Source organism: Ranitomeya variabilis, chromosome 4, assembly GCF_051348905.1.
Source record: "Ranitomeya variabilis isolate aRanVar5 chromosome 4, aRanVar5.hap1, whole genome shotgun sequence".
In the NCBI taxonomy this organism is placed as follows: domain Eukaryota; kingdom Metazoa; phylum Chordata; class Amphibia; order Anura; family Dendrobatidae; genus Ranitomeya; species Ranitomeya variabilis.
The window spans coordinates 647,824,040-647,851,988 of record NC_135235.1 but is presented as its reverse complement, the minus strand read 5'-3'; the positions used below and the strand labels follow the sequence as shown (position 1 = coordinate 647,851,988).

General features: G+C 42.0%; 1 protein-coding gene across 1 annotated transcript; it reads right to left on the bottom strand.

Moving 5' to 3' along the window:
* LOC143766150 (uncharacterized) lies at positions 1-27,949 on the bottom strand. The gene is made up of 5 exons (XM_077253614.1): positions 27,908-27,949; positions 20,122-20,270; positions 19,813-19,992; positions 19,607-19,730; positions 1-3,053 (listed from the first exon to the last, which is right to left on the bottom strand). The coding sequence occupies exons 2-5, from the start codon at positions 20,197-20,199 to the stop codon at positions 1,876-1,878; spliced, it is 1,560 nt and encodes a 519-aa protein (XP_077109729.1). The 5' UTR covers positions 20,200-20,270; positions 27,908-27,949; the 3' UTR covers positions 1-1,875.

Genomic DNA, 27,949 nt, shown 5'->3' with positions numbered 1-27,949 from the left:
TAATAGATCTTTATTTAGTTTACAAAAACGCATACAAATCCGCATGAAAAAAAGGATGAAAATCCGCATCAAAAACACGCAATTTTTTAATTGTATTTTCTGCCAGGAGAGGAAGAATCTGCACAGAAAACTCCACAGGCAAATCCGTAACGTGTGCACATACCCTTATTGTCCCTAGAACAGATGAAAATAAAAAATGTATACTTTTCATTTAGTTACTCAATATCTGCACACATGGATATTCTCCGAAGACAAAACCGCACTTTTCCTTTCTTAAATATTCAGCCTTCAGGATTATTAGCCTTTTGGACTGACTGACAGGAAGATTGTACAAGTAGCAGTAGATGGGTAATGAGGACACAATCAATATGGTCAAAAGTCTCCAGCTCACGTACTGAAGCTGTTAAGAAGTTTTATTTAATAGTAAGGTTACATCAAAAAGACTCAGATTTAAAATGAGAGACATAAAGGAAATATATTTGCAATTGACGCCTTCCTTCATGATATAAACAGGGAAAATCTTCCTCCTATCTTTAAGACTGAGCTTTTAAGTCACTTGCGCAGCGTTTGAGCCAAATTAGTCCCCACTCTTAATAAACGGAGTGGAGGCTATAACCCTGCCCATCACCCTGACTAACACATGCTCTGCATTAGGGCTAGCTGTCAGTCAAGGCTAGGGGTTCGGTCACAGCAGCGGCTCTGTACACTCAGAGCGATGTATGAACTGACTGAAAGCAGAATGTTGCAGGGGGAAAAAAGTTTATTTTCTCCCTGCAGCGTTCAGCTAAGTGCAGGTGCCAGGCAGGTTAATGACGCTATTAACCTGCAGATTAACCCAATATCTGCAGGTTAATAAGAGTTTTATTCTGGTGATAGGTTCCCTTTAAGAGGAATTTATGTGGCACAGCCATCCTGTAAATGAAAATTTCTTTATTGCAACATTTTGAAAACTAATTGACTCATGCAAAAACCATGTTAAAGGTAACCTGTCAGCAGGATTGTGCATAGTAATCTACACAGAATGTCAGTTCGGCGCTGTTATACTGAATAAAATGATACCTGGGTTGATGAAATCTGCCTTGTGGTTGATTCTTAATTTTTATTTTCAGCTTTGTGTTAATGATATGCTCGTGCCCTAAGGTGGGGTTGGTGCATGTGGTGCTCTGATTATATATTCATAATGCAGACTGCTGACAGATCACTGAAGCGTTTTTTTTATTCAGTATGTGCTGGTAATGATTATGCAAACTAGGGGGCAGGTCAGTGAGGGAGCAGCGACCTGTCAGCAGTCTGCATTATGAATATATAATTAGACAATACACCAACCCCACCTTAGGACACGAGAATCTCATTAAAATAAAACTGAAAATAAAGATTAAGAAACATCCACAAGACGGATTTAATCAACCAAGGTATCATTTTATTTAGTATAAAGACGCTGATCTGACACTGTGTGTAGGTTACTATGCACAATCCCGCTGACAGGTTCCCTTTAAAATCTTGGCAGTAAATACCCTTAATCACAGGATGCTTGAGCTTGCTTAAAAGTACAGCCTTGACATCACCCATGCAGCCAGGGTGCAATGGACAGTGAAATTGTTCCCCCCTGCATCTTAAATACCATTCCTATGATTTACAGTGGCATCCAAGTGGCTAAAGTGCTGCTATATGTGCTAGCCCCAGTTGCAGCAGTTACAATCAGTATACCCTTAGTGCTACTTAGAGCGTACATCGGCCATATATAAAAGGCAAATGTCAACAAAGGGTTAAGAATTTTTGTTGTAAACAAAAACATTTCCCACATTCAGAACATGAATCTGGCCTTCCCCTTTGTGAGTGATTATTGTCAACAAAAATTGTTCTTTGATATTCTACTCACACAAGGGATTTGTTCCTTACATGACTTCTCTGATGTATAATGAGACCTATTTTAGACGTAAAACATTTCCCACATTCTGGACACAAAAATAGCTTCCCTACCGTGTGAGTTCTCTGATGTGCAAGAAATTGTAATTTAACATTGTAACTTTTACTACATTGTGAACATGAATATAGCTTTTCACCTGTGTGACTTCTCTGATGTGTAACAAGATGTGATTTCTGGCTAAAGCATTTCCCACATTCTGAGCATGAATATGGCTTATCCCCGGTGTGAATTCTCTCATGCACATCAAGATGAAATTTGTTCCTATAACTTTTGCCACAGTGTGAACAGGGATATGGCTTCTCTCCTGTGTGAATTCTCTGATGTACAATAAGACTTGATTTATTGTTAAAACATTTCCCACATTCTGAACATACAAATGGCTTCTCCCCTGTGTGAGTTCTCTGATGTGTAAAAAGGTCTGAATTCTGATTAAAGCTTTTCCCACATTCAGAACATGAAAATGGCTTCTCTCCTGTGTGAATTCTCTCATGTCTAATAAGACTTGATTTCTGATTAAAACATGTTCCACATACTGAACATGAAAATGGCTTTCCCTGTGCGTGACGTTTCTCATGTGTAAGAAGACTTGATTCTTTAGTAAAACATTTCTCACATTCAGAACATGAAAACGGCTTCTCTCCTGTGTGAATTCTCTGATGTATAACAAGATTTAGCTTATGGTTAAAACATTTCCCACATTTTGAACATGAAAATTTCTTCTCCCCTTTGTGAATTCTCTGATGTGCAACAAGCTTTGAACTATATGTAAAACATTTCCCACATTCAGAACACGAATATGGAGTTTTCCCTGTGTGAGTTTTTTGATGGTCAGCAAGATTTGATTTTCGAGTGTAACATCTCCCACATTCTGAACATGAAAATGGTTTCTCCACTGTTTGAACTCTGTGATTAACACTTGTGTTATTTTTATTGAGGCTATCAGTCTGGGATGAATCAAAATATAGGACCTGTTCAAAGGGATCATATGGTAGATCTTTGCTGAGGAAGTCTGGTGGAGTATCTTGAATAACAACATGCTCTTCATATGTATCTTGAGCGATACCATGATCATCTGCTTTGAAATCTGTAAATATCATGTGTTTTTGCAAGCTTCTCTTGTAGACACCTGCAAAGAATAAAATTGAGAGTTTTTCATTTTTAAATAAGTTTATTATGATGGCTTTTTAAAATATTTCTTCATTAACATATCCTTAGAAATTGAATGGCATGCAGCAAAATTGAATAATCAACTGAATAAAACTTGTCACGCACTTAAAATAGCAGTCTACCCTAAATGCCCCTCCATTTATACTCAGACACAAATGTTAGCCAAGTGTGCACGTCTTAACTGCTGATAGATGCCTCTGCTTTCACTTTACAAGAATTAGTCTAGTCCTTCTTTTTCCTATCTTTTGTCAGGAGCTAGTTGGGACACCTCCATTCACATTAGATGGTCAGGTTGTCCAGTATAAACCAATGGAGGCCATAAATAATATAGGGGCTAATTGAGGTATACATTGCAGTATCCTATGTGGACCAAGCTGCTAAAATGGTTTCTTTCTGATATGTTATCAATTATGAGATGAGCAAAGTTCCTAAAATTAGTTTTGGTTTCAAGTCACGAAAAAAGGATGAAAAATTCAATTAGGAACAAATAAATTAACTGCAAAACAAAACTCTCCAAAACCTCTAATTGCTCTAAAAAGACATGTAAGACACCCTGAATTCTCCTACGATTGTATCCAACCTATTACAAGCTCTTTAACCCCTTAGTGACAGAGCCAATTTGGTACTTAATGACCGAGACAATTTTTACAATTCTGACCACTGTCACTTTATGAGGTTATAACTCTGGAATACTTTAACAGATCCTGCTGATTTCCTGACATATTGTACTTCATGTTAGTGGTAACATTTCTTCGATATTACTTGCGATTATTTATGAAAAAAATGGAAATATGGCGAAAATTTTTAAAATTTTGCAATTTTCAAACTTTGTATTTTTATGCCCTTAAATTAGAGAGATATGTCACAAAAAATAGTTAATAAATAACATTTCCCACATGTCTACTTTACATCAGCACAATTTTGGAAACAAAATTTTTTTTTGTTAGGGAGTTATAAGGGTTAAAAGTTGACCAGCAATTTCTAATTTTTACCAGACCATTTTTTTTTACGGACCACATCACATTTGAAGTCATTTTGAGGGGTCTGTTGTGAACTCTATTTCTGGGCTCCCTCTTATGGTCACAAGTGGTACGGTGTGAGTGCTGTCTTTCTGCAGGTTTGTGACTGGCATCAGCTGTCTCGTTATCTGTGGGCTGGTTTTCTATTTAAGCTCACTTGGAATCTCAGTCTATGCCTGCTGTCGTTGTATTCAGTGCTATTCTGATTGCTCCTGTCTACATCCGTTATCAGTCTCTCCATGAGAAGCTAAGTTCTGTTTGCTTATTCTTGCTCATCTATGTTCAATATGTTTCCTAGAATATTATGAGTTTTGTCCAGCTTGCTAATATGTGATTTCTCTGCTTGCTGGTAGCTCTGGGGTGCCGAGTTGCTCCCCCCACATCGTTAGTTGGTGTAAGGGTTCTCGCATTCTCTGCGTGGATATTTTTGTATAGGGTTTTTTACTGACCGCACAGATCCCTTACTATTTTCTGCTATCTAGTGTTAGCGGGCCTCATTTGCTTAACCTGTTTCATCTCTGCGTTTGTCTTTTCCTCTTAACTCACCGTTATTATTTGTGGGGGGCTGTTCTGTATCTTTGGGGTTATTTCTCTGAGGCAAGTGAGGTCTTACTTTATCTCTAGGGGTAGTCAGTTTCTCAGGCCGTGAAGAGACGTCTAGGATTTCAGGAAACGTTCCACGGCTACCTTTAGTGTGTTTGGTTAGGATCAGGTTTGCGGTCAGTCCAGTTACCACATCCCCAGAGCTTGTCCTATTATCTCTGACTTAGCTGGTTAGATTTGTGATCCTAAGCCACTGGGATCATAACAGGGATCTATATGATAGAAAATAACCAAGAGTGACATCATTCTAAAAACTGCACCCCTCAAGGTGCTCAAAACCACATTCAAGAAGTTTATTAACCCTTTACGTGATTCACAGGAACTGAAACAATGTGGAAGGAAAAAATGAACATTTAACTTTTTTTGCAAAACATTTTACTTCAGAAACATTGTTTTTATTTTCACAACTGTAAAAACAGAAATTTAACCATAAATTTTGTTGTGCAATTTCTCTTGAATACGCCGATACCCCATATGTGGGGGTAAACCACTGTTTGGGCGCACCGCAGAGCTTGGAAGAGAAGGAGCGCCGTTTGACTTTTTCAATGCAGAATTGGCTGGAATTGAGATCGGATGCCATGTCACGTTTAGAGAGCCCCTGATGTGCCTAAACAGTGGAAACGCTCCACAAGTGACACTATTTTGGAAACTAGACTGTTATGACCCCAGTGGACAGGGTCTCAGAGGAACGTGTAAGTCTGCAAGATACAAAAATCCAGCTCATAGGGCTGTGGTAACTGGGTTGACCAAATAGCTACTCCTAACGCCAACACTAGAAGTAGCCGGGGATCATGCCTACGGTGATCGCTAGATGACTCGCGCCAGCCGGAGAATCTAACTACCCCTAGGAGAAGAAAACAAAGACCTCTCTTGCCTCCAGAGAAAGGGACCCCAAAGCAAGATACAAGCCCCCCACAAATAATAACGGTGAGGTAAGAGGAAATGACAAACACAGAAATGAACCAGGTTCAGCAAAGAGAGGCCAGCTTACTAATAGCAGAATATAGCAAGATAACTTATCTGGTCAACAAAAACCCTATAAAAATCCACGCTGGAGATTCAAGAACCCCCGAACCGTCTAACGGTCCGGGGGGAGAACACCAGCCCCCTAGAGCTTCCAGCAAAGGTCAGGATACAGATAGGAACAAGCTGGACAAAAATACCAAACAAAACAAAAGCAAAAAGCAAAGAAGCAGACTTAGCTTGAAAAACAGGAACCAGGATCAGAGGACAAGAGCACAACAGATTAGCTCTGATTTCAACGATGCCAGGCATTGAACTGAAGGTCCAGGGAGCTTATATAGCAACGCCCCTGAACTAACGGCCCAGGTGAGGATATAGGAAAAGACAGACGCTCCAGAGTCAAATCACTAATGACCACTAGAGGGAGCAAAAAGCAAAATCACAACAGTACCCCCCCCTTAGTGAGGGGTCACCGAACCCTCACCACGACCACCAGGGCGATCAGGATGAGCGGCATGAAAGGTACGAACTAAATCGGCCGCATGAACATCAGAGGCGACCACCCAGGAATTATCTTCCTGACCATAGCCCTTCCACTTGACCAGGTACTGAAGCCTCCGCCTGGAGAGACGAGAATCCAAGATCTTCTCCACCACGTACTCCAACTCGCCCTCAACCAACACCGGAGCAGGAGGCTCAGCAGAAGGAACCACAGGCACAACGTACCGCCGCAACAAGGACCTATGAAACACGTTGTGGATAGCAAACGACACAGGTAGATCCAGGCGAAAGGATACAGGATTAAGAATTTCCAATATCTTGTAAGGACCAATAAAACGAGGTTTAAATTTGGGAGAGGACGCTCCAGAGTCAAATCACTAATGACCACTAGAGGGAGCAAAAAGCAAAATCACAACACTAGACCCCTTAAGGAACTTATCTACATGTGTGGTGAGCACTTTGAGCCCCCAAGTGATTCACAGAAGTTTATAAAGTAGAGCCGTGAAAATAAAAAAATCGCATTTGTTTACACAAAAATGATCTTTTCGCCCACAAATTCTTATTTTCACAAGGGTAACAGGAGAAATTAGACCACAAAAGTTGTTGTGCAATTTCTCCTGAGTACGTCGATACCCCATATGTGGGGGTAAACTACTGTTTGGGCGCACCGCAGAGCTTGGAAGAGAAGGAGTGCCGTTTGACTTTTTCAATGTAGAATTGGCTGGAATTGAGATCGGATGCCATGTCGCGTTTGAAGAGCCCCTGATGTGCCTAAACAGTGGAAACCCCCACAAGTGACACCATTTTGGAAACTAGACCCCTTAAGGAACTTAACTAGATGTGTTGTGAACACTTTAAACCCCCAGGTGCTTCACGGAAGCTTATAACGTAGAGCCGTGAAAATAAAAAATCCTTTCTTTTTTCCTCACAAATGATTTTTTAGCTTGCAATTTTTTATTTTCTCAGGGGTAACAGGAGATATTGAACCCCAAAATCTGTTGACCAGTTTGTCCTAAGTACGCTGATACCCCATATGTGGGGGGGGGATACTGTTTGGGCACCCATCAGGGCTCAGAAGGGAAGGAGCGCCGCTTGGAATGCAGACTTTGATGGGATGGTCTGCGGGCGTCATGTTGCATTTGCAGAGCTGCTCATGTACCTAAACAGTAGAACCCCCTCACAAGTGACCTCATTTTGGAAACTAGACCCCCCAAGAAGCTTATCTAGATGTGTAGTGAGCACTATGAACCCCCAACTGCTTCACAGAAGTTTATAATGTAGAGCCATGAAAATAAAAAAAATATTTTTTCCACAAAAATTATCTTTTCACCCCAAAATTTTTACTTTCACAAGGGTAACAGGAAAAATTGGACCCCAAAATTTATTGTGCAATTTATGCTGAGTAGGCTGATACCCCATATGTGGGGGTAAACCACTGTTTGGGCGCATGGCAGAACTCGGAAGGGAAGGAGCGCCGCTTGGAATGCAGACTTTGATAGAATGGTCTGCGGACGTTATGTTGCGTTTGCAGAGCCCCTGATGTACCTAAACAGTAGACACCCCCCACAAGTGACCCAATTTTGGAAACTAGACCCCCCAAGGAACTTATCTAGATGTGTGGTGAGAACTTTGAATGCCCAAGTGCTTCACAGAAGTTTATAATGCAGAGTCATGAAAATAAAAAAATAAAAAATTTTCCACAAAAAAGATTTTTTAGCCCCCAAGGTTTTATTTTCACAAGGGAAACAGGAGAAATTGGACCCCAAAAGTTGTTGTCCAATTTATCCCGAGTAAGCTGATGCCCCATATGTGGGGGTAAACCACTGTTTGGGCACACGGCAGAGCTCAGAAGGGAGGGAGCACCATTTGACTTTTTGAGCGCAAAATTGGCTGTGGCGTTTAGAGACCCCCTGATGTACCTAAACAGTGGAAACCCCCCAATTCTAACTCCAACCCTAACCCCAACCCGATCCATAATCCTAATCACAACCCTAACTATAATCACAACCCTAACCCCAAAACCAACATAACCCTAATCAGAACCCTAAATCCAACACACCCCTAATCCTAATCTCAACCCTAACCTCAAACCTAACCCTAATCCCAATACAGCCCTAACCCTAATCCCAACCCTAACCTTAACCCTAATCCTAAACCTAACCCGAATCCTAAACCTAACCCTAATCCCAAACGTAACCCTAATGCCAACCCTAATCCAAATCCTAACCCTAATCCCAACTCTAACCCTAACTTTAGCCACAACCCTAGTCCTAACTTTAGCCCCAACCCTAGCCCTAACTTTAGCCCCAACCCTAACTTTAGCCCCAACCCTAACCCTAGTCCTAACTTTAGCCCCAACCCTAAATTTAGCCCCAACCCTAACCCTAAATTTAGCCCTATCCCTAAATTTAGCCCCAACCCTAAATTTAGCCCCAACTCTAACTTTAGCCCCAACCCTAACCCTAAATTTAGCCCCAACCCTAACCCTAACTTTAGCCCCTACCCTAACCCTAACTTTTGCCCCAACTCCTCTAGCTGCCGGCTGGCAGATCATGGCGGGCACACTGCGCATGTGCCCGCCATTTTCTTACTGGAGGAAGCCGGCGGCCAGGAGGGGACACAGGAGGACCCAGGGACACCGGTTAGTATAACAGGGTCCCCGAATCCCCCTATTTCTCTGTCCTCTGATGTGCGATCACACCAGAGGACCGATAATTACACATCGCTTTTTTTTTTTTTGCAGTCGCCGGTAAACAGTTAATAACCGGCGATCACAAAACCGACCCCGATCATGTTCTTTGGGGTCTCGGCTACCCCCGGCAGCCAAGACCCCAAAGATCTTCCGGGTGCCGGCCGGCGGGCGCACTGCGCATTCGCCTGCCATTTTTTGGCCGGAACAAGATGGCGCCGCCCATCGGGAGCCACGAGGAGCACAGGGGGAGACAGGTGAGTATTGGGGGGCGATCGGGGACCCCATTTCTCTGTCCTCTGATGTGCGATCACATCGGAGGACGGAGAAATTAAATGGGAAATCGAGTTTTTGGTTTTTTTTGCGACCGCCGGTAAACGGTTAAATACCGGCGATCGCAACCCGGGGGTCGGTAAAAAAACCCCGAATCATGTTCTCTGGGGTCTCGGCTACCCCCGGTAAACGAGACCCCAGAGAAAATCCGACTCTGGGGGGGGGGGCGCTATTCACTTTTTCCACAGCGCCGTTATTTAACGGCGCTGTGGTTTAAGTACCCTTAACTGCCGCCGTTAAAAGGCGTATCGGCGGTCATTAAGGGGTTAAGCAAAGACAGCCAAAGTAACATCAACATGCTGTTTTAGACGGGAATGGAAAAAATGCAGTAAAGATAAGAATGTCTTTAAAAAAAAGACGTGTTAATAATTTATTTTATCACTTAACCCCATAGTGACTGAGTCAATTTTGGCTTTAACGACTAGGCCATACTTTTTAAATCTGACAAGTGTCACTTTATGTGGTAATAACTCGAACGCTTCAACGAATGCCACCGATTCTGAGAATGTTTTTTCGTCACATATTGTGCTACATAAAGTTTGTTCACTATGAATTGTGTTTATTTGTGAAAATATCAGAAATTTTCCGAAAATAAAACATTTTTGGAATTTTCTAACTTTTAACTTATACCCTGAAATTAAAAAGTTTGGTTACACAAAATAAATGAAAAAATAACATTTCCCGTGTGTCTACTTTACATCTGCATAATTTTTACAACTTTTTTTTTTGTTAGGAAGTTAGAAGGGTTAAAAGTTGATCAGCAATTTCTAATTTTTCCAATAACATTTACAAAACCATTTTTTTTAGATACCACATCACATTTGAAGTGACTTTGAAAGAGGCCTATTTGACAGAAAATACCCAAAAGGGACACCGTTCTAAAAACTGCACCCCTCAAAGTCCTCAAAACCACATTCAAGAAGTTAATTATCCCTTCAGGTGCGACACAAGAATTTAAGTAATTTGGAATGGAAAAATGAACATTTAACTTTTTTTTTTACAAAAATTATACTTTAACCCCAAAGTTGTTATTTGCACAAGGGTAACAGGAGAAAATCGACCTTAAAATTTGTTTTGCAAATTCCCCTGAGTACAGGATGCCCCATATGTGGGAAAAATCCACTGTTTGGGTACACGGCAAGTCTCGAAAGGGAAGGAGCACCGTTTGACTTTTTAAACGCAAAAATGGCTGGAATCGAGAGCGAACACCATGTCTCGTTTGGAGAGCCGCCGATGTGCCTACACAATGAAAACCCTCCACAAATGACACTATTTTGGAAACTAGATCCCTCAAGGAATCCATTTCGATCTGTAATGAGCACCTTGAACCCCCAGGTGCTTCACAAAAATTTATAAAGTAGAGCTGTGAAAATAATAAAACCAAACAGATTTTACCCACAAAAATGTACTTTTAGCCCCATTTTTTATTTTCACAAGGGTTACAAGAGAAAATGGACCCCAAAATTTGTTGTTCAATTTTTCCTGAGTACGCCAATGCCCCATATGTTTGGGTACAAGGCAAGTCTCAAAAGGGAGGGAGCACCGTTTGACTTTTCGAAAGCAAAAATGGATGGAATCGAGAGCGGACACCATTTATCGTTTGGAGAGCCCCCAATGTGTCTAAACAGTGGAAACCCTCCACAAGTGACACTATTTTGGAAACTAGACCCCTCATGGAATGCATCTAGATCTATGACGAGCACCTTGAACCTCCAGGTGCTTCACAGAAATTTATAAAGTAGAGCTGTGAAAATTTTAAAAAAATAATCAGATTTTATCCACAAAAAGGTACTTTTAGTCCCATTTTTTTTATTTTCACAAGGGTAACAGGAGAAAATGGAGCCCAAAATTTGCTATTCAATTTTTCCTGAGTACGCAGATACCCCATATGTGGAGGAAAACTACTGGCAGGGCTCAGAAACAAAGGAATAACGTTTTGGAACGCAGACTTTGATGGAATGGTCTGCAGGTGTCATGTTGCCTTTGGAGAGCACCTGATGTACCTAAACAGTAAAAAAAAACACAAGTCATTCCATTTTGAAAACTACACCCCTCAAGGACTATCTCCAGGGGCATAGTGAGCGTTTTGAACCCACATGTACTACACAGAATTTGATAACATTATGTCATCATATTGAAAATCTTCATTTTGTTCACGAAAATGTATTAGCCCCAAATTTGTAATTTTTATAATGGATAACAAGAGAAAGCGGACACCATAATTTGTTACACAATTTGTCCCGAACGCGACGATACCCTATATGTGGTCAAAAATGTTTGCTGGGGCACACGGCAGGGCTAGAATAAGCCCTATTTGTCTGGAATAGATTGTGAATGCCATGTCACATTTGAAGAGCCCCTGACATGTGGAAATAGCAGAAACCCCCACAAGTGACCCCATTTTGGAAACAAAACACCTCAAGGAATTCATCTAGGGGTGTAGTGAGTATTTTGAACTAATAGGTGTCTCACAGAATTTTAGAACATTGAGACGTGGAAATATTAAGAAATTAAGAGCGCAATAAGGTTTTATCCAGGTTAAAAGTTAGATTAATAAAAGGAAAAACTGCTCACCTTGTGAGGTTGTGTGAGACACAACACTTATGCTATGTGCACACGTTGCAGATTTTGATGCGGATCCGCAGCGTTTTTGGAGGCGCGGAATTCCATCAAATCCGAAGTGTAGTGCACAAGCAAAGAGCCTAGAGACCAGATGCAGCAGCTTCCATAGAATATCAATAAAAGTAACTGTATTGGAAGTGTTTCTGTGCTCTCTGGAGTTAGGACATGAGTTATAGCTGTTAGCACACCGGATCCCTGCTCTGACAGGCAGGGTCTCCGGCGTGTCACTTCACTCACCCACGCTGCGGTCAGTTCCTTCCCCATGGTCTGCATGCATCCAGCAGAGCTTCCAGCTGGGCTCCCAGCCATGTCTTTAGGGCACGCGTGCGCGCCCGCCCTTTTAAAGGGCCAGCGCATGCACTTGATATTTCCTCCCCAGCCAATGGCTGTGGGGCATTATGTATATATTGCTTCCTCCTCACTGGGGAGGTGCCTGAGCAACCTTCCTGTTCTGCAGTCTAAGTTGGGTTCCAGTTCCTGCTGCACTCTGGTGCAGATCCTGCCTGCTGCACTCTGATACCAACTATGCCTGCTGCACCATCCAGTCTGTCCTACTGGGTCCAGCTGCTGCGCGTCCGTTGGTCTGTCCTGGAGTAGCACCTGGCGTTCATCGGGAGCCAAGTCTAACCTCACCATCAGAGGCTCTAGTGAACAGTTTGATGCTTGCTTAGTCACGTCCCTCCAGGCTCTCCGCAGTCTGTGGCACAGTGGTTCCACAAACCACGTCCGTGACAGTAGCAGATAAATAGATAAAATTGCAGGTTTATTGTCAACGCTTTTCAGAGTACACTGACTCCTTCCTCAGGACAACCATACAAAAATAGCCCAGACTATTTCGAGTTACTTTTTTTGTGGAAATATGACATTGTCGTGGTAATATGTAGTTTTTGTATTGCCCCCAAATTTTCAGGTACACAAGGGTTAATAGGTGAAACTAGACCCCACAATTGCGCAAATTCTACCGAATGCGGTTCTGCCCCATAAGTTACCAGAAATTACTGTTGGGCCACATGTCAGGGCTGAGAAGGAAGAAGCGCCATTTGGAGCACAGATTTTTTTTTATTAGTTTGCGTGCGACATTTGCGGAGCCCCTAAGGTACCAGAACAGCAGAAAACCCCCAAAAGTGACCCCACTGTAGAAACTGCGTTTAGTAGGATCTCACAGGCCATTGTATCCTGGGGTCATAACATGACCTCAGGGTAACATTGTAACCATAGGAACCCGTGATTCTCATAGTGGGGGGCCTGTCGCGATTGGCAGCAGTATTTAAGGGGTTAATAGGCCCCAATCGGCTACAAAAGAGGCCAGGGCAGATATAGTAGGGTGTCATCTGTCATGTACAACTGACACCTGCGGGAATTGCTGCCGAAGGGCGGCCCTTTCCCTTATTATTGCCATTAAAAGCGGCCCTGAGGAATAAGGCCCCTTAATGTCCACCCTTAAAAAGGTATATCGGTAGTCGTTATGGGGTTAATAAGATGCAAAATGAATAAATAAAAATACATATCTAAATAACATTTGTGTGATACCATACATATGTGTTAAGACCGCATTTTGCCTTCAAAACAACATTAGTTCTTCTATGTACACTTGCAAGCAGTTTTCGAAGGAACTCGGCAGGGAGGTTGTTCCAAACATCTTGGAGAACTAACGCCAAATCTTCTGCGTATGAAGCTTGAGCAAATTCTTCTATCTCTTCAAATAATACCAGTCAGACTGAAAGATGGTGAGATCAGGGCTCTGTTGAGCCATATCATCATTTCCAGGATGCCTTGTTAATCTTTATGCTGAAGATAGCTCTTAATGGCATTGGCTGTATGTTTGAGATCGTTGTGTAGCTGTAAAATAAATTTGGATCCAAACACCTCCCTGATGGTATTACACGATGGATACGGGTCTGCCTGTATTTCTCAGATTTGAGAACACCAGTAATCTTGAAAAATCTCAAACTCCATTTGTTGAAATGCAGTCTCAACTTGCATGGAACCTCCACCATGTCTTACCTGTTGCCTGAAGACACTCATTCGTGTACCACTCGCCAACCTTTCAGTGAACAACCTGCCTTGTGTTATCGCCAAATAATTCACATTTTGTCTCATCATCAGACCAGAGCACCTGCTGCCATTTTTATGCGCCAATGTTCCTATGATTTTGTACAGAGTTGTGTCATTTGGCCTTGTTTCCATATGGAAATATGGCTTTCGGGCACAATTATTCCATAAAGACCACTTTTGACTAGAGGTCTCCACACAGCACACTGGTGTAATTGGATTCCACTGATTGCTGCCATTTTTGAGTTGAGGGAACTGCTGGACATCTTCCAGTTTTGAAAGGTGTAATCATGATGTGTCTTTCATCTGCTACCCTAAGGTTTCTTTGTTGACCACTATGTCTATGGTTCTCAATCTTGCCCATTTCTTGGTGTCTTTAATGCTGAGAAATACAGGTAGTTACTTATCCATCATTTAGTACTATCAGGGAGGCATCTGATTGGCTGCAAAGTTATTCTGCAGCAGAACAACGACCCCAAAACATACAGGTCACTAAGAACGATCATCACTGTAAGGAAGAACAAGGAGTCATGGAAGTGATATGACCCACAGAGACCTGATCTCAACGTCATCCAGTATGCCTGTGATTACTTGAAGATACGGAAGAATTTGCACAAGCAACATCTAAGATTTGTTGGCAGCTCTCCAAGATGTTTGGAACATCCTCCTGCCAAGTATCTTCAAAAACAGCGAGCAAGTGTACCTAGAAGAATTGAGGCTTTTTTTTGTATGTAAATGGTGGTGACACCAAATATTGATTTGATTTAGATTTGTATTTTGTTCATTACCTTAGTATTTTGTTACTTGAAATAAATAATATATTATCACCTCTTATCTTTAAAAGCACTCTTACTTTGTGGCATTTATTTCACGCTTTCCTTGCACACCGTACTGTATGTGGGTTTTGGTAAAATTGCTTTTCACAAATTAATAAAAACACCCAAAATGTTTCCCGAGTCATATGCATGCCAGTTTTTCTATAAACACAGTATATCATTAGCACAAACTGAACGTAGCAATGCCTATATATCATAAAGTAACACGTGTGTATATATATATATATATATATATATATATATATATATATATATATATATATGTACATATATAGTGAACTAGCTGAAGAGCCCGGTGTTGCCTGGGCATAGTAAATATCTGTGGTTAGTTATAGCACCTCACTTCTCTTATTTTCCCATCACGCCTCTCATTTTCCCCCTCACATCTCTCATTTTCTCCCTTACACCTCTCATTTTCCCCCTCACTCCTCTTATTTTCCCCCTCACTCCTCTCATTCCCCCCTAACACTTGTCATTTTCAGATCATTCCACTATTTTCCCTCACTCCTCTCATTTTGCACTCACACCTTTTCATTTTCACCTCACACCCCTCATTTTCACCTCACACCTCTCATTTTCCCCTCAGTATATACATGTTTGTCATCTCCCTTATATATAGTATACACCTGTATGTCATCTCCTGTATATAGTATATACCTGTATGTCATCTCCCCTGTAAATAGTTTATACCTGCTGTATGTCATCTCCTCCAGTATATTGTATATACCTATGTGTCATCTCCTCCTGTATATAGTATATACCTTTATGTCATCTCTTCTGTATATACCTGTATGTCATCTCCTCCTATATATAGTATATACCTGTATGTCATCTCCTGTATATAGTACATACCTGTATGTGATCTCCCCTGTACATAGTATATACCTGCTGTATATCATCTCCTCCTCTATATACCTATGTGTCATCTCCTCTTTTATATAGTATATACCTGTATGTCATCTCCTCCTGTATATAGTATATATGTGTGTCATCTCCTCCTGTAAATAGTATATACCTGTAAGTCATCTCCTCCTGTATATAGTATATACTTGTGTGTCATCTGCTCCTGTATATAGTATATACCTGTGTGTCATCTCCTCCGGTATATAGTATGTACCTGTATGTCATCTCCTCCTGTATATAGTATATACCTGTGTGTCATCTCCTCCTGTATATAGTATAAACCTGTGTGTCATCTGCTCCTGTATATAGTATATATCTGTGTGTCATCTCCTCCTGTATATAGCATATACGTGTGTCATCTCCCCTGTATATAGTATATACCTGTGTGTCATCTCCTCCTGTATATAGTATATACCTGTGTCATCTCCTCCTGTATATAGTATATATCTGTGTGTCATCTCCCCTGTATATAGTATGTACCTGTATGTCATTTCCTCCTGTATATAGTATGTACCTGTATGTAATCTCCTCCTGTATATAGTATATACCTGTGTGTCATCTCCCCTGTATATAGTATATACCTGTGTGTCATCTCCCCTGTATATAGTATGTACCTGTATGTCATCTCCTCTGTATATACCAGTGTGTCATCCCCTCCTGTATATAGTATATACCTGTGTGTCATCTCCCCTGTATATAGTATATATGTGTGTGTCATCTCCTCCTGTACATAGTATATATCTGTATGTCATCTCCTCCTGTATATAGTATATACCTGTGTGTCATCTCCTCCTGTATATAGTATATACCTGTTTGTCATCTCCCATGTATATAGTATATATGTGTGTGTCATCACCTCCTGTATATAGTATATACCTGTATGTCATCTCCTCCTGTATATAGTATATACCTGTGTGTCATCTCCTCCTGTATATAGTATATACCTGTGTGTCATCTCCTCCTGTATATAGTATATATCTGTGTGTCATCTCCTCCTTTATTAGACCTCACTCACATGTTATTTGCTCAGTATTTTTACCTCAGTACTTGTAAGCTAAATTGGCAGCCTGATAAATCCCCAGCCAACAGGAAGCCCTCCCCCTGGCAGTATATATTAGCTCACACATACACATAATAGACAGGTCATGTGACTGACAGCTGCCGTATTTCCTATATGGTACATTTGTTGCTCTTGTAGTTTGTCTGCTTATTAATCAGATTTTTATTTTTGAAGGATAATACCAGATTTGTGTGTGTTTTAGGGCAAGTTTCATGTGTCACGTTGTGTGTGTTGAGTTGCGCGTGGCTACATGCATGTAGCGACTTTTGTGAGATGAGTTTTGTGTGGCGACATGCGTGTAGCAACTTTTTGTGTGTCGAGTTGCATGTGACAGGTTAGTGGAGCAAGTTGTGTGCAGCAAGTTTTGCGCGTGACGAGTTTTATGTGTGGTGCGTTTTGAGTATGTGCAAGTTTTGTGTAAGGCAACTTTTGCATGTGTTGCAACTTTTGTGCATGTGGCAATTTTTCCGCGTGCAAGTTTTGCGTGTGGCGAGTTTTCCCATGAGCCTAGTTTTGCATGTGGCGAGTTCTGGGCGTGGCGAGTTTTGAGCGGCGACTTTTGTGTTTCGACTTTCGTGTGGCGAGGTTGGTGTATGTGTGGTGAAATGTGTGCTGAGGGTGGTATATGTGTTCAAGCACGTGGTAGTGTGTGGCGCATTTTGTGCGTGTGTTCATATCCCCGTGTGTGGTGAGTATCCCATGTGGGGGCCCCACCTTAGCAACTGTACGGTATAACTCTTTGGCGCCATCGCTCTCACTCTTTAACCCCTTGTTCACATCTGGCAGCTGTCAATTTGCCTCCAACACTTTTCCTTTCACTTTTTCCCCATTATGCAGATAGGGGCAAAATTGTTTGGTGAATTGGAACGCGCGGGGTTAAAATTTCGCCTCACAACATAGCCTATGACGCTCTCAGGGTCCAGACGTGTGACTGTGCAAAATTTTGTGGCTGTAGCTGCGACGGTGCAGATGCCAATCCCGGACATACACACATACACACACACATTCAGCTTTATATATTAGATGACATATCGGTGCTCATTGCATGAATAGTAGCCCATTCAAAAATTTGACCCCTTGACGAAGGAAGATATTTCTAAACGCGCGTCGGGTTGTGCGCTGTACTTGAACCGGCGAACCTTAAAAGTATAGGTCTTCCTATTGCCCCTGTGCCACTGCTACTGCACATAAGCATTTTATTCACATATGCACCTGCATATGCGGTGTTCACTTCTTTCATTGTTTCCTTGTCTATGTACTACTGCAAGGTTACCTTTTGGTACATGTCCACTACATTCATTTATATTCCTTTATACCTGTCTACAGCGCATAGGAATACACTCCAGTGCTCCCCAACATTTTTAAGGTTATATGCATATTATATATATAAAAACAAATTTATAATTTGTTTTGCGCAAATCGTATTGGCAATATTGATATCTGATAATTATAATCCTCTTTCCGTTTAGTTTATTTGGGGCCTTACTTACATGATTGTAACTAATGTATTTTTACCCCTCTTTTTGGTCCGCTGTCCCTTTGTTGTCATTGTAGGTTTTTATCATTTTTTGTGTTATTGATTTTTTTTCGAGTACGGGCACATTTTTTTATGTAGTGCTACCGTTTACCATTGTTATTTAATAAAGGTCATTTTATTAAAATATTTATCCTTTCTGTATTTTTTCCTTTTGACCATAAGTTCGAGGATTTCTTCATTCGGCTTTCTATGAACACAGTATGTAGGTATTGGACTAATCAATGGCTTTTTAACAAGTGGTACAAAAATGATCCTTTTTTGGGGAGGACTGGCGTCTGTAAAGTGAGGAAGCGACAGCTTATTTTAGCTGTGAGAAAATTATCTTTTTGTTGGAGATCAACAACAGGGTTCCTTTTAATGCAGCAGGAGGACAGTATCGAGCATGATGGAGGAGTGTGAAAATCCCCATGGATCCTTGCCTAGTAATGTTTACCACACCTGCCACGCTGAGTACTTACTCTGTCAGTGTACTGAAAGCTGGAAAAAAAACACTACACCCAGTTCCTGCCACAGGTCCAATCTGCTGACCCAGACTTTATCTGCTAGAAATGGGAACAGCGCTGGTATTGTGGCAAATAAATGTACACAACCCACTCACAAATGCTCACAACCCACTGATTAGTCCTTGTGTGAAAAGATGTCAGTGGGAGCCTCACAGAAGGATCTTGTGCTCAGCCACGAAAATTTTGAAAGCAGGTAATGTGTCGGGATAGAAAAGTGTGGCACTCACTGCTCCATAAAATTCTTCTTAATTCTGTTAACCCAATGGTTAGCAGGGGGAGACAGAACACATCGATGACGCCGGCAGTTTCTCGCCAACCGGCGCTTCTATCTTCTATAAGTCATATGTAAATTAGTGAATCATGGAAATTTCTCAAGACAGTTTGCTTTTTCTAAGTGTATTAAACTGCCCCAGTGCACTTCCAGTCTTTTTTGCATATGGGTGTATACTATATTTCTTAGGATTATCACATCAGATGTCTAAATAAAAAGTATCAAGTTATTTTTATTGGGAGACACGCATCCATATCAGAAAAGCAGAAAAAATGGACTTCAATCCTGAGGTGGAGAATCCCTTATAGGTATTACATTCAGTGCAATGCATTTGAGGAAAGCTCTTTCCCGGGTTTAAAACCCATCATTGTATTGACAAAAAGCTACAATTATTTAGTTAATCTCTCTGTATGATAATTCTTTCTGGATGACGGTGCTATTCTTTTGGTCCCAAATTTCTTTTCACGGTCAGAAAATTCCTTTTCACATCTGCCCCACATGGGAAATCCAAACAAGGTGAACAATATACTGTAAGTACTTGTAAATAGATTAAAGTAAGCTAAAATGAGATTCCAGAAGCCTTGCTACAATACAAGAGGGTATGTAGTCATATCTATTACCTGGTGATGTGAGGGGCTGGGGAACCTCCATCATGATGTCTTTATACAGATCCTTGTGTCCTTCTAAATACTCCCACTCCTCCATGGAGAAATAGATGGTGACATCCTGACACCTTATAGGAACCTGACACATACAATGATACCGTCATCCACCAATCCCTTCATAGTGCTACTGTATAATGTCCCAGCATTCCCAGCAGTGTCACCTCTCCAGTCAGCAGCTCAATCATCTTGTAGGTGAGTTCTAGGATCTTCTGGTCATTGACGTCCTCATGTATCAGGGGATGAGGTGGAGGCCCCGTGATTGGCCTCAGGGGTCTTCCCCATCCTTCAGACACAGGGGCCTGACAGGGCTCAGTAGAGGTCTTCTTCACTACTGTGTAATCCTGGTTATGGAGAGATACATTAATAAATCTCACTACAGACATTTCCAGAGTCCTCACCTCACCAGTTCTGTCCATCTGTTATTCCCATAGATAAGAATGACGTAATGTGACGTCATCAGAATCCCTCACCTCTCCAGTAAGCCAGTAGAGGATCTCTAGGGTGAGGTGGAATATCCTCTCCACCATCTTGTCTCTGTCCCTATCCATCCTTGATGAGCAAACAGGAGAATTCTCTTATACAGAAGATCCCCACTGAGAGGATCTGATATTGTAGGGACCTGAAAGGGGAGAAGATGAGCCAATGTAACATAATATAGGATCCCATGGGAAAAAATAATTACTGGAGATAATAAGGGAAAACATATGAGAAGATAAAACATGTAGTTGTTTTATTCTCTCTTTTTGTATGAGATGGAACAATATCTGAATATCTCATCAATCATAGCTCCTCCAGGTCAGACCTTCGCATGACCACTACAGGCACTGCTGATTACATTGATGAAACATACCAAAATGAAACGTTTTTATGGAAATTTCTGCTACTGACCAACCACGACACAAATGCAAAAGCAAAGTCCACAGCTGTAAATATCACAGTAGATATCAGAAAACCACAACTTTAAGCCCTCTGACAGAGCAGTTCAGTAACATATGTATAATCCCCCAGCTTCTTCACAGATCCAAGAAAATATGTTTTACAACTTTCCTGTGCCATTTACTAAACCAACCAAATCAACATCATTGCCCAAACATCACCATCTCCACAGTGAAGCATGGTGGCGGCAGCATCATGCAGTGGGGATGTTTTACAGCAGCAGGGCCAGGGAAAATGATCCGTGTTTAGGGGAAGATGGATGGTGCAAAATAAAGGGATATTCTTTAAGCAAAACCCTGTCACGAGACTCCTGTCATGAAGATACCACAACAGTGCGAAGCCAGAAGACCGCATCATCTGATTGCTCCTAGTCCGGCGCTGCAAAGAAGCACTTCTCCTTCATTTTAAATGTGTTTATTTATTTTGGCAAAACAGGGATTAATCGGCCATGTTGGAAATCCCTGTGCTAACAACTGAGCTCAGTTGGCCACTCATTTTTCCCTTTATAATCTGGGCTGTGTTACAAATCTTTGTCAGTTTGTCAGAGCAAGCATTTGCTGCATGGCTAATGGAGGGAGAGGAGTTCATATGAGAAGGAGAGTTGGAGGAGTTATCTGTGACTGTTGCTTGGTTTGTATGAATGGCTATTCCCTATCCTTCTCTATTTTGGTTTATTCGCCTACCTCCACGCCCCGCTGCATTCGTCTGTTATATGTAAGTGAATATTTTGTATGCCTGGAGTTTTCTGTTAACCCTTGTTTGTGTTGCCTTGTTTGTTGGGTTGGTGTACTACGGTGCACAGTAGCACCCCTCTTCCCTGGGTGTGGAAACAGAATAGACAAAGGGCTAACTCAGGAGATAAAGCAAGAATGGAGGCCCCGGTATCTTCACCTTCAGAAGTATCCCGGGGAGTAAGGCGAGCTGGGGTGCCCCCTAGTGTTAGGGACAGGGAAGGAGCCCCTGGTCATCTGACAGCTGTGTCATGACAACTCCCTAAATGTATGGAGGAAGGTGCTATGGTCAGATGAGAACTTTTTGTCCACCAATGTAAACACTATGTCTAGCGCCAAATCAACACAGCTCATCACCCCCAAGAGCACCATCCCAACAGCTATGCTGTGTGGATATTTGTCGGCAGCTGGGAGTGGGAAAATTGTCATAGGGGAGATGGATGGTACAAAATACAGGGATATTCTTGAGCAAAACCTGTTTCAGTCTGTCAGACATTTCAGATTGGGACGGAGGTTCACCTTCTAACAAGAAAATAAACCAAATCATACTGCTAAAGCAACATGCAAGTGGTTTAAGGGGAAATGTGTAAATGTGTTGGAGTGGCCTAGTCAATGCCCAGACTTTAATCAAATTGAGAATTTGTGGTGAGACTTGAAGATTGCTGTTCACCAGAGGATACCATCTAACTTGAAGGAGCTGGAGCAGTTTTGCCTTGAGAAATGGGCAAAAATCCCAGTGGCAAGATGTAGAAAGCTCACAGAGACTTATCCAAAGCAACATGCATCAGTAATTGCTGCAAAAGGAGGCTCTACGAAGTAGTGACTTTAGAGGGGTGGATAGTTATGCATACTAAAGTTTTCAGTATTTTAGTCCTAATTGTTGTTTGCTTCATAAACAAAACTAAAACCAAATGTTCACAGTTGTAGGCATGTTCATTACATGAACTGATACAAAACCTCAAAAAAACAACAGAGAAATTCCAGATTGTGAGGTAGCAAAACACGACAAATGCCAAGGGGGTTGAATACTTTCGCAAGCTACTGTAAGTCATCCAGCCAACACTGCTAATCTCGAGCCTGTGTAGCTGAAACACAGACCTGCACAGAAGCGCTTTGCTCTCTAGTGATGAGCGAATATACTTGTTACTCGAGATTTCCCGAGCACGCTCGGGTGACCTCAGAGTATTTTTTAGTGCCCAGAGATTTAGTTTTCATCGCCGCAGCTGAATGATTTACATCTGATAGCCAGCATACGTAAATGTGGGGGTTGCCTGGTTGCTAGGGAATCCCCACATGTAATCAAGCTGGCTAACAGATGTAAATCATTCAGCTGCGGTGAGGAAAACTAATTCTCTGAGCACTAAAAAATACTCGGAAGTCAGCGTGCTCGGGAGATCTCGAGTAACAGTGGTCTCTGAGTATTTTGAGCGTGCTCGTTGATTATGTTTGTGTCGCTGCAGTTGCATGATTTGCGGCTGTTAGGCCGCCGTCACACATGCGAGTTTTACCGTTGTAAGAGCGCAGAAACTACGTGCGTAAAACTCGCATAACATACGGCACAATGCTTCTCAATGGGTCTCGTCCTATCAGCCGTATATTACGGGTCCGTAATATACGGCGTTCTACGGCCGTACAAAATCGCAGCATGCTGCGTTTGTCAGCGTATTGCGCAAATAATACGCCAATGAAAGTCTATGGGGGAGAGAAAAATACGGATTCCACATGGACCAGCAGTGTGACTTGTGAGAAATACGCAGCGGTGTTAGTGAAAAGTCGGTAATTCAATTGCCGGCTTTTCATTTCTCCTGCCTAAACCCGACATGATATGAGACATGGTTTACATACAGTAAACCATCTCATATCCCCTTTTTTTTTGCATATTCCACACTACTAATGTTAGTAGTGTGTATGTGCAAAATGTGGGCGCTGTAGCTGCGCAAATAAAGGGTTAAATGGCGGAAAAAAGTGGCGTGGGCTCCCGCGCAATTTTCTCCGCCAGAATGGTAAAGCCAGTGACTGAGGGCAGATATTAATAGCCAGGAGAGGGTCCATGGTTATTGGCCCCCCCCGTGGCTAAAAACATCTGCCCCCAGCCACCCCAGAAAAGGCACATCTGGAAGATGCGCCTATTCTGGCACTTGGCCACTCTCTTCCCATTCCCGTGTAGCGGTGGGATATGGGGTAATGAAGGGTTAATGCCACCTTGCTATTGTAAGGTGACATTAAGCCAGATTAATAATGGAGAGGCGTCAATTATGACACCTATCCATTATTAATCCAATTGTTTGAAAGGGTTAAAATTCCCCGGCGAATGAAGGAAATGTAGGTCATTGACCTACATTTCCATCAGTTGCGGTGATGCGCCCCCTGGTGGATGTCCTCATATGACCTGGAGCGTGGGAAAAAGTTCCCAGGCTGCAGTTCATGAGAACATCCAGCAGGGGCGCATCACCGCGACTGAAGGAAATGTAGGTCAATGACCTACATTTCCTTCATTCGCCGGGGAATTACAAGCACGAGCACAGCTGCATTTGCAGGGCTCCTGCTTGTAAATTATTTTAACCCCTTCAGATGGATTACCTCGTGGGACGTGACGGGTCAGCAGAAGGTATGTATATTGTGGGTTTATTGTTTTGCCAAGCGAGGGTCTGCAAATGGATTGAGAGAGCAATAAAATATTAAAACAACCGCTGTGTTTATTTCATTAAAATACTTTTAAATCATGTGTGTGTGTGTGTGTGTGTGTGTGTGTGTGTGTGTGTGTGTGTGTGTGTGTGTGTGTGTGTGTGTGTGTGTGTGTTTTTTAACCCTTTCAAACAATTGGATTAATAATGGATAGGTGTCATAATTGACGCCTCTCCATTATTAATCTGGCTTAATGTCACCTTACAATAGCAAGGTGGCATTAACCCTTCATTACCCCATATCCCACCGCTACACGGGAGTGGGAAGAGAGTGGCCAAATGCCAGAATAGGCGCTTCTTCCAGATGTGCCTTTTCTGGGGTGGCTGGGGGCAGATGTTTTTAGCCACGGGGGGCCAATAACCATGGACCCTCTCCTGGCTATTAATATCTGCCGTCAGTCACTGGCTTTACCACTCTGGCGGAGAAAATTGCGTGGGAGCCCACGCCGATTTTTTCCGCCATTTAACCCTTTATTTTAGCAGCTACAGCGCCCAAATTTTGCATACACACACTACTAACATTAGTAGTGTGGAATATGCAAAAAAAATGGGGATATGAGATGGTTTACTGTATGTAAACCATGTCTCATATCCTGTCGGGTTTGGGAAGGAGAAATGAAAAGCCGGCAATTGAATTACCGGCTTTTCACAGATATCGCGCTGTAGTAAATATAAATACAGACTATATATATATATATATGTGTCTCAATGACATATATATATATATACACTGTATATATGTTTTCCCGAACATTTGAGCACATAAATCCATTAGATGTCGGTTTTGCAAGCCTGCGAGAAAATATCGCAGTACGGATGCCATACGGATTACATACGGAGGATGCCATGCGCAAAATACGCTGACACACCCTGCCTACGGATCACTATTTTGGGAACATTTCTCCGTATTACGGCCGTAAAATACGGACCGTATTGTCTTACACCGAGTGTGACGCCGGCCTTAGACAGCCTGAATACATGCGGGGATTCCCTAACAAAAACAGGCAACCCCTATATGTGTTCAGGTTGTCTAACAGTCACAAATCATGCAGCTGCTGCGACACAAACATAATCTATGAGCACGCCCAAGATACTTGGAGAACATTCGAGCATGCTTGGAAATCTCGAGTAACGAGCACACTCGCTCATCACCAGTCATGTAATGTGCATGTTCCGGCAACAGATCATTGCTTCCTTAGAGCAGAGCGAAGAGTGTCGGCACTTCAACTACAGAGACTTGAGATTTACAGTGCTGTGAGGATGACATAGGAGACGTGTGTATATAGTAAATGTGACGGCTGTGTGACAGAGCATGCAGGGACATTAGAGCGGCGAACAATCAAACTTTATTGTGTCATTTGGAGAATATTCCACCAAAAATAGATATAATTCCCCAGGGTCTGTAACACAGCAACAGGAAAAAATCAAGACATACTGATAGGAATCTAGATTTTGAGCCCCAATGGGGACAGAGATTATGATCTCTGTAAAGCATTGCGGATTAATGGCACTATAAAAGTGAATAAAATAGATAAAAATGTGCCCCTGTATTTTTTTTTGCACAAATTATACAAAAAAAGTTCAAGAATAGAATTAAAGCACATTATGAACCCGATGAATTAGAAAAATTTGGACCCTGAAAATGGAAAACGAATAACACAACACAAATAGAGTAAAGTAACTTAACCCCTCCCCCCCCAGAAATGATCAATTGGCACTTAGTTCTAAGGGCTCATACTCACTTGCGCGAAACTCGGATGAGTCTCGCATGGCAATACCCGGATCGGAGCGTGCGGCCACATAGGAATACATGCAACCGCACGCTCTGCTCCTGAGCGTCGGATGCAGTGCCGGGTATTGCCATGAGAGACTCATCCGAGTTTCGCGCAAGTGAGTATGAGCCCTAATACTTTGACTTATCTTTAGAATGCATCACCACATTCACCCAATGTAACATCTAAATTTTGTTAGTGTGTCAATCATTTGTAAACTCACCTGACGAAGAGACCTCTGTGCTCCAAATGCTGCAAATATCATTTTTTCAGGTTAACCCCTTTGTGACAGAGCCAATTTGGTACTTAATGACCAGGCCAATTTTTACAATTCTGACCACTGTCACTTTATGAGGTTGTAGCTCTGGAACACTTCAATGGATCCTACTGATTTTTTCGTGAAATATTGTACTTCATGTTAGTGGTAAAATTTCTTTGCTATGACTTGCATTTACTTATGAAAAAAAAACGGAAATTTTGCAATTTTCAAACTTTTAATTTTTGTGCACTTAAATCAGAGAGTGGTATCACACAAAATAGTTAATAAATAACATTTCCCACATGTCTAGTTTACATTAGCACAGTCTTGAAAACATTACGTTTTTGTTAGGACATTATAAGGGTTAAAATTTGACCAGCGATTTCTCATTTTCCAAACAAAATTTACCATTTTTCTTAGGGGCCACCTCACATTTGACAGAAAATACCCAAAAGTGGCACCATTCTAAAAACTGCATCCCTCAAGGTGCGCAAAACCACATTCAAGAATATTAACCCTTTATGTGCTTCACAGGAACTGAAGCAATGTGGAAGGAAAAAAATTAACATTTTACTTTTTTCACAAAAAATTTACTTTGGAACCAAACTTTTTTTAAATTTTCACGAGGGTATCAGGAGAAAATGGACCACAACATTTGTTGTGCAATTTCTTCTGATTACGCAGATACCTCGTATATGGGGGAAAGCCACTGTTTGGGCGCATGGCAACTCAAAATTGTCTGGAATCAATGGCGGACGCCATGTTGTATTTGGAGACCCCCTGATGTACCTAAACAGTGGAACTGCCCAATTCTAACTCCAACCCTAACACAGCCCTTAGCCCAACCCTACCCCCCAGCACACCCCTAACCCCAACACACCCCTAACCCTAATTCCAACCCTAACCACAACACTACAACTGTAACCCCAACACAACTCTAACCCTAGCCCCAACCCTAACCCTAGCTCTAACCCCAACCCTAACCCTGTCAATAGCCCCAAAGCTAACCCAAATGGAACAAAATACTTTTTTTTTAATTTTATTATTTTTGCCTAACTAAGGAGGTGATATTGTGGGGGTTGATTTACTTTTTTTTTATTTTGATCACTGTCATAGGGTCTATCACAGTGATCAAAATGAACCAATAGGAAAAATTTCCTATTGTTGCCGGGTGCTGGCCAGCAGATCTCGGTGGGCACACTGCACATGCTCCCGCCATTTTCTTCCCTGAAGAAGACACCGACAGCCGGGGGATGCAGGAGGATCCAGAGACACCAGAGGTACCGGGGATGGATTGGCAGACCCCACTTCTCTCTCCTCTGATGTGGTAGATCACATCAGAGGAGAGAGAAATTAAATGGGAAATCTGACTTTTTTTTTTTGCTGTCGCATTTATTCCGTGAATAACGGTGATCGCAACACTGGGGTAGGTAAAAACCAAATCTTATTCTCCGGGGTCTCAGCTACCCCCAGAGAATTTCCGACACAGCGGGGCACTATACACTTATTTCTCAGTGTCGTTAAAAGGCGTATCGGCAGTCATTAAGCAGTTAATGAAGGTATTATGTCGTGATTATTTGTCATAAAAATATTTACATTTTTTTCTACCCAACATGGTACCACTAAATATTTATTGTACATCGTAACCGTGCCTATATAAGACTTCCCATACATTTCCATTCCCTGTAATCTCCACCCCAGAGAGAAAGCGTCATCTGTCCCCAAACCAGAGCGCCCTCCCCTGTATACAGGAGCACAGCCAGCGTCCTATTACTGTACATATACACATGGCAGAGCTGGGGGCACTATCTCCGGGAATGGAGGGGTTACTGCCCCCTGCCCCCGCCCAGTAATGGGGAATCTCCAGCACCTACCTCCACCTGCAGAGCCGCACACCACATATATGGCTGCTCTGT

What these genes read in the sequence shown, in the direction of transcription:
- LOC143766150 (XM_077253614.1), bottom strand. Translation starts at nt 20,199, where the DNA reads ATGGATAGGGACAGAGACAAGATGGTGGAGAGGATATTCCACCTCACC. An exon ending in TCTACTGGCTTACTGGAGAG is followed by an intron (nt 19,993 to 20,121) that starts GTGAGGGATTCT and finishes CTCCATAACCAG; the next exon opens with GATTACACAGTAGTGAAGAA. An exon ending in CCAGCCCCTCACATCACCAG is followed by an intron (nt 3,054 to 19,606) that starts GTAATAGATATG and finishes TATTCTTTGCAG; the next exon opens with GTGTCTACAAGAGAAGCTTG.